This window comes from Elaeis guineensis, chromosome 5 (assembly GCF_000442705.2).
Source record: "Elaeis guineensis isolate ETL-2024a chromosome 5, EG11, whole genome shotgun sequence".
Lineage (NCBI taxonomy): Eukaryota > Viridiplantae > Streptophyta > Magnoliopsida > Arecales > Arecaceae > Elaeis > Elaeis guineensis.
In genome coordinates this window covers 3,039,113-3,046,637 of record NC_025997.2, presented here as the reverse complement: position 1 = coordinate 3,046,637, position 7,525 = coordinate 3,039,113, and the positions used below count along the sequence as shown (strand labels likewise).

Genomic DNA, 7,525 nt, shown 5'->3' with positions numbered 1-7,525 from the left:
AGAGTTTGAATAATCCATCTTATCAAAAAAAAAATAATTTATTAAAAAATTTCAAAATTATTAATTAATATCTCATCTTTCCTCAAACTAAATTCATTTAGATAGAGTAAATTACAAGTTATGAGCCCAAACCTCAATTTGATCAACCAACCCATAAAATTGGCATAGTCTATGCACTTGAGTCGGGATCTTATATGATGCCTGTTTTGCACAGACCAGATAAGTATGGGCTTTTTTTTTTTTTTTTGGGTACAAAGTATGGCCGTTCATTTCCTAAGATAGGTGATGTAGCGGCTCAAATTCATACAGCCCCTTGCACTGCAAAACATTAACCTTAGAGGATTGGGACTTCCATGTACACCCTCAACTATTCTATTCCCAAGACAATATTAAAGCATATAATATGATTAAAATCTTTTTTTCACGATAATATTTTTTTTTCTCGTAAAGATAATATTAAAAGCATGTATATGATTAAAACCTTAAGATACCTAAGGACAACAGTACAAGCACAGGCAATCCATTTCAATCACCTACTATGGTCTGCGAAGCGGCAGGACCACCCCCGCCGGACTGCCCTGGACAATATGAGCTAATATCGAAACCTCGCCCAAGATTGCACGTGCAAACAAAGAAAAGTTGCATGAAGAAACTACAACACTTCATACTGGAAATTCTAAGGGATTTTTATGAAGAGATTGATGCTAGATAATTACTTTGTCTTTGATTCATCACAAGAAAAAGTTCGGGAAGAAGCTCATGATGATATGTTGCAACTCGTCGCCTCATACTGCTCCTTCGATTCCAGTCCCTTCAGCCTCTCAGCATAAGAATAGAGCCAAAAGACTTCCTTGTTCTTGAAACTTTTTTCAGAGTTTCAACCTTCAAATGCTCAATGGATAAAATTATTTTGAAAAATAAAAGCTGAGCATTCTCTCTCCCGTAGGCAAAACTTAATACAGCCGATAACCACTGAAAAATAGAATGAACATTCAAGCATGAAGCTTGTTAAGTGGAAGTTATGTGGACAATCAAACTACCTTTTCCAGAAAAAAGGAGGATGTTGGCATCAATCATTTAATTTTGCTACTCTTTATCACATAAATCTCTTTTCTCTAAATCTTCGTTGCATATCATTTAGTTTATCTAATCCTTTGGTTTAAAGAAGTCTTTCATGTTGCCAATAAAACCCTTATCATATGGATTTGTAAATCGAGTTTCTGGAGTGGGACTTCCTGCAAGATCACATACAACAAAACCCAATCAATTGGTAACAAATGCATTTTGGCACAGAAAAGTTCAACTAAAACTTGTACAATAAAGCTACCTGGTTGGGGCTGGATGATGAGTTGGAATTCAGGATATTTCCTCCAGTTAATCTGGAAAATTGTCTTGCTTTGGTCATACACAATATGATCATAAAAAGACCCCTATACCCCTGAACTAAGAAATTACAAATGTTGGCAAAGTTCTAGTAATTACCCACTCTTCTGTTCTGATATTTAAGCAGATGCAGTAAATATGCCACACTAGGAAGACCACCTAGTGAAGAAGAACAATTAAACATCATTAAATTATACAATTGGACCACCTAGGAAGACCACCTAGTGTTGATAATTGCAGCATTCAAGAAAAGAACAGATGCTTAAATGAAACACAATTGGACAAGAATGCTCAAAATACTGAGAAAAAAAGAAAGGAAACATCTTATGACAGTTCACCTAAAAGTTTAGTTCAGTTGTTAGAAATGGCCCTTTTTACCCGACTAGAAAGCACGGTAGGGTGACTGTTGTCTGCAAATTGATTTCTAGAAACTCAAGTATTTATTGAGGTTACTTGGAAACTTAGTCAATGAGAGAGGAAAGTGACCATCAACATGATCCATGTCATCATATTGTTCCCTCAAAGGCAAGGCAATTAAAAATGGCATCTTGGTTTCTAATGCTCCACTTGGACGGCTCTGTGGGTGTAACTGGGAGGGGGAGGGTGGGGGGCATATATCAAACTGGAAAGATTCTACTTAAGTATCCACGTGCATGTCTGTAAGTCAACCTCATCGATTTAATTTCTGCATCGGTAACTAATGAATCAAGAAAAATTTATGTGACAATCCATTTAGAGCTGCATCACCATTTCTTGTATTGACCGGCAGAGAGCAAATATTCCTTCCACTAAGAACTTAATGAATGTTGCCATAATTTGCTTTTAGGGGGCTAAAAAAAAAAAAGATGAGACAAAAAAGAGATTGCCAAAATTTGCCAACAATTCTTCCATTTCTGTATTCAACCCGTAAACTAGAACGGCAACTTTCTCTCTCCATTTTCTTTTCTTTTTTTTTTAATTCATGACAGAAATATAGGAACAATGTACTGCTACTTTTAATGCAAAAAGTCATCAGGAAGTAGAAGTATGTAAATGATAACATGGGGCATTAATATTCTCATGATAAGATAAAACATGGGGCATAAATCAGACCTGCCATAGCACCTGGAGGATAGAAAACAGTGTTGTGCTGATCACCAAGTTGCCAGAGATGATGCTCTGCAGAATATATAATATTTGAGGTTTTAATCAATGATGCTCTGCAGAATATATAATATTTGAAGTTTTAATCATTCATTGTGCATCATCATCATTTGTAATTTGTCATCAGATAAGCATAAAAATAAAATAAAAATAAAAATAAAAAAGAAAAGAGGACCTAAATAAACAGGAATACAAGTATAGCTGAAAGGGAATATGATACACGGATATTATAACACAGTTACACAGATGCTGCTTATGGAACCTACTATTATGATGAATAGAACTCAAATTCAAATCAAAAGAACTTAAGGAGCACTCTGCGAATGGCCATCATCACAAGCTGTCATCAACTACTACATCTGATTGTATATGCATGACGGGAAAATTTGTGATGCAGAACGTACCTCCAATCTTATTTTTTGTGTATTTAGAGATTTTGTGATGACTGCAAATCAAAAATATGAATATATTAACGAAATTTAGAAAGCAAAGAGAGGCAATAACATTTTCTCCAGATGCACAGTGTTTCTATTTAAGAATTTAAGTTGAATGCAACTGACATTCAAGAATATCAGGGATCGCTTGAGTGCGATGGTCTATATGACAAAAACTAGCTAGTAGCGCAACTACACCATACTAATCACGTACAATGAGTTGAACACATTGTATAGGAGGCCTCAGTGATAACAAATCCAGCTAAAAGACCAATGAACAGACGACGGTTCTTCTGACCTGTGAACAAAGCATCAATGCTTGATGATATAGCGAGGAACAACTCCTAATTTCTAATAAAACTGCAACAGCATTAGAAAAGTTCAACTTACGGTGCATTACCTATGCAATTCCCAAAAGCAGGACAATGGTGGTCGAATCCCCTAATGCTTGTCTTACAGATGTTGCAATACCTGACCCTTGAAAATAAGGGAGACTTCTGAAAATAGGAATTAAAAAACAAATAGGTTACAACAGCTATAAGACAAGTTTCAGTACCACAATTAACTGCATATGGTAGTGAAAAACAAAGTAAATGCTATTGATGAACATTCAGCCAACAACAGGCATTCTCAGACTGACCAAACTACAAGTTACCTAAAGCATTTGCCTTCAATAAATATGCTATTATTAAGAACTGAATATACCACCAATTACTTGGAAAACTACTATCAAAGTGCTTTCATCATTAGAATATACCAATTAATGGACCATATTAATTGTCACTAGCGCCACTTCTGCCAGTAGTAAGAGATGTAGTTATACATATGAGGTACTGTAACAAAAAAGAATTTAGGATCCGATTTAGAACCTCATACTGAAGATTAAATTCAGAAAAGCCTTTTTGCTCTGACTCCATAGAGCAAGAAGAGTCGTGTGCAACCATTCCAGGATCACTAGAAAAAATTCTGCAACCACAGAACAGGCATTATCGGTTTGGCCCTAGAAATCCTCCTTGCATATCAAAGTATGAGAAAAAAATATAAAAGGATGCTCAAAGCTTGTCTTGTTTACCAGCATCATACAACTCAACAACCATAAAATAATCATAAAATTGTTGAGTTAAAGATGTAGGGTGTGAATCAGAATCAAAACCACTTTTTTCCCCTAAAGGTGGAAGGAAGAGAACTACCATATCAAAACTCAGGAATAATCATGGGTAGCCAACAATGATCAAGAATGTATTTGTGAATATCTATACTAACAGAGATTGAAGACATGATCAACAGATGGAAGTAATATGGTAACAAAAAGCATGTAACTGCTATAGTGTGAAGCAAAATATTTTCTCAGAAAGCTGAGAGACACCACCTGATGGGCTTTTGCTGCAAAGAGAAGGTGAAGCTAGTCATTACATAGAATTCACATTTGGATGTCCAAATTTCATCTTTGTTTGCTAGGTTATTATCCAAAATAGTACAATTCTTAGGTGGATGGCAGAGGAAGTGGTTTCCTCAGCTATTAGGTGGATCGTTCCAATGAGGTTTCTAAGGGACCGACCCAAGAGATTGGGAGTTTATGGTGAAGAAATGTGATAAGAGCTTCACTGGACAACAAGGTAAACTTGTTAGTTTCATAAAATATCTTAAGCACTCTATTCATTAACTTAAATTTCTTCTTCTTTTTCCCCCCTTTGTAATAATTCTCAAATAGTGCATTCTAGGCTAGTGAGGCAATACATATCCAACGAATTTGTTATATTATCAAATCTTTTTTTTTTCTGTCTCCAGCTCAACTGTTTTGCTGAGCTTATAGTAAGACCTTACGTCTTGATTGTATCCATGAAAAAGGAAAGCCAAAAACCAGATGCAACCATCATGATGCACATTAACTGGCAAATATTTAAATTTCCAAATTGCAGTAAAATTAAGAAATCAACTTAGAACAGATGAGACATTTAGTTTCATATAAGAGGGCAACTCAATTGCAGATTTGATTGTTTTAACCTGTAAAGAATGGAGATTGACAGATAGCACATACTTTATATATTTAAAGGCAACATGAGCCAACAGCATGTAGATGGCAAATATAAAAACTAGCTGCTTTAAGTCGAAGACAACTAAGGAGAACTTTTCCAAGAGAAATCACAGTCAATTGACACTAAATGAATCATTAATGATTCCCCCAGGTAAAAAGAATAAAATAAAAAGTGAAGCTTACTTGTAGAAACCAAACACAAGTAAAGCACATTCAGCATTGAGAATGGCATCCAGTATAGAAGGAATAGCTGCAATAAAAAGAAGAAAAAGAAGAAATCAGCACCACAAATGGAGTGAAAAAATATTTAAATCTTTAGTATCGAATGGACAGAGTAACTAAACTTCTAAATATGCAGATAATAAAGGAAACCAGTGGTTTCATTAGCTGAACTCGATGGGATGGTTTAAGGGAAAGAAAGTACCTCCTCGGATTACAGCGACATAAACTCCCCATAAAAATAGTATGTTAAAAAGAACAAAAGCCGGGGCGGACGCTGATATCCCGAGAAGCCGCCTCCAGCACTTGCCCAAGAAAATAGTCGCCACCAGAACGAAAGCTGCACGAAAGAATCCAAAAAAAAAAACTCCGTTAACATCTAAAAGAGAAAGATGAGAAAGAAGATGATCGACAGAGAGAGAGAGAGAGAGAGAGAGAGAGAGGAGAGGGACCTGAGATGGGGAGCATGGAGAGGAGGGAGAGAGAAGGGAAGAGGCGGGGAACCATGGCAAGGGCGATGTGGGAGAGAAGGGCGAGGAAGAAAGAAACGGCGGCAGACCGGAGAAGCTCCCACGGCGATCGCCGGGGCCTCTGGAACCCCAACCCTAGCATCCTCGATTGGAGGGAAAGGGCCAGAGAACAAAAAAAGAAAAAAAAAAAAAGAAGAAATAAAACCGCTACATGGCTCCTTCTAAGGGACCAGTTCTTGTATGCATACCGGTAGAATCAATCATAACGACAGCTAACAGCGGTGGAGAAGGTTGGTTTAACAAATAAAAAAAAAAAGAGAAGGTCAAGCACGCAAGTAATGTAGCAGTACGGAGATCCAGATCCAACGGCTAACGGTCGTTCTGGATCCCACTTGGCGGCCTCCACTGCCGGCAACGCCTGCGTCCAGACCACCACCAAAGCGTTAATCGGCACTGCTCGTCGAACAGATCACTGATTCCGGGCAACAATCGAGATCTGATGACAAGAGGAGGGTCTGGGTTTAAACAAATTGAGAAGGAGGAGGAGGAAGGGGACGGACGAAGGAAGCGATGGTGAGGAGTGGAAGGGGGGACGACACTGTGAACCTTCTCCTCCTCCTGGTGTTCATCCTCCAGCTCCCTCACCCACCTCTTTATCCTTTTCCGTTTTTGGAGTTCCCTTTTTCCCGTATTTCGTGGAACCCAAGTATGAGAACCGGACAGTGGCCCCACAATAAAAAAAGAAAATGCTTTTGCGTAACTTCGAACTGTAATTCAAAAAATTACATTCTCTTTGCTCCCTTCTGTGTGCGCGCGCGCGTTTTTTCATAAGCCGGATGGTTCATCCAGATCTAACATGAATATATTCAAAAAGATCTAAAAAAAAATATCCTCAAAGATTGATGAAAAGGCTTCACTTTTGATCCATATCGTCTCTCTGATATGTTCTACCATATAAATGATCATCCATTCAAAAGTATTATTAGTCTCTTGATACACATGACGAACCGCCATAGAAAGGCAACTCCTTGCAACATATTGACTATCATAAATTAGAGGATGCTCTATCCCAAATGACGGCTATCCATATCACCAGACAACCATCGTGGCAGTCCTTCTTGAGCACAAATTTTGCTGCACCAACCCTTAGCCTAGTAAAGATAATGTCTGCCCACACCACCTGCGGATCATTTTGCCACTATCAAAGTTGACCTTGACATATCCAAAGAGTGAGGACTCCCAAATGATAAATATCAATTAGGGCACAGCTGTGACAACTAGAGAGTCCTAAGTCTCCTAGATAGCCAAAATCGAACCGATCAAGATCCAGCATATGATCTCTGTAGCCTGAAGACTCTCTTAAGAGTGAGCCTCGCAGACTGCCAAACGTTCTCGAATAAGTCCCTATTTTTAGCTAGTCAAATGTATAGACAATGTAGGTTGCTCGAATACCCACGACCATAGACACATAACTCTCCATGCTCCTCTAAAAGGCCTTTAAAAAGGTCTGAGTAGGCTCCAGGGAGGCAATGGTCATGGCATGAAGACCGGCCATCCGCCACACCAAGCAAGCACAAGGGCATAGGAACATGACATGATCAACAGTCTCGTCCTCTAAACCACAGGATAGGCAAACCGTCAAAGACTGTATGCCCCTCGCACGCAGAATCATTCTGATCGGGAGCTGAGACCAAACAATTTTTCAAATGAACAAGCTGACTTTCAAATGAATGTGCAATTGCCATATCTAGGTCTCATTCAGTTTCCTAATTGGAACCTTCCTGTAAACCTCATATAGCTCCCTAGTTATCACTCACGGACTGCAGGCCAATCCCTACACT

The 7,525-nt window shown here is 38.3% G+C and overlaps 1 protein-coding gene across 1 annotated transcript; it reads right to left on the bottom strand.

Moving 5' to 3' along the window:
• Positions 1–875: 875 nt before the first annotated feature.
• On the bottom strand, positions 876–6,319 carry LOC105044423 (uncharacterized). Its single transcript, XM_010922305.4, has 11 exons — positions 5,667–6,319; positions 5,420–5,554; positions 5,179–5,245; positions 3,830–3,926; positions 3,361–3,457; positions 3,175–3,258; positions 2,931–2,971; positions 2,476–2,541; positions 1,483–1,542; positions 1,328–1,379; positions 876–1,235 (listed from the first exon to the last, which is right to left on the bottom strand). The coding sequence occupies exons 1-11, from the start codon at positions 5,824–5,826 to the stop codon at positions 1,147–1,149; spliced, it is 948 nt and encodes a 315-aa protein (XP_010920607.1). The 5' UTR covers positions 5,827–6,319; the 3' UTR covers positions 876–1,146.
• Between the last annotated feature and the right edge of the window lie 1,206 nt (positions 6,320–7,525).

Excerpts from the sequence above, each read along its gene's own strand:
- LOC105044423 (XM_010922305.4), bottom strand. The coding sequence starts at position 5,826 with ATGCTAGGGTTGGGGTTCCAGAGGCCCCGGCGATCGCCGTGGGAGCTT. Across the intron at positions 2,542-2,930 it reads CACAAAAAATAAGATTGGAG|AGCATCATCTCTGGCAACTT; the intron begins GTACGTTCTGCA and ends TATATTCTGCAG. Across the intron at positions 1,543-2,475 it reads TCCTCCAGGTGCTATGGCAG|GTGGTCTTCCTAGTGTGGCA; the intron begins GTCTGATTTATG and ends CTTCTTCACTAG.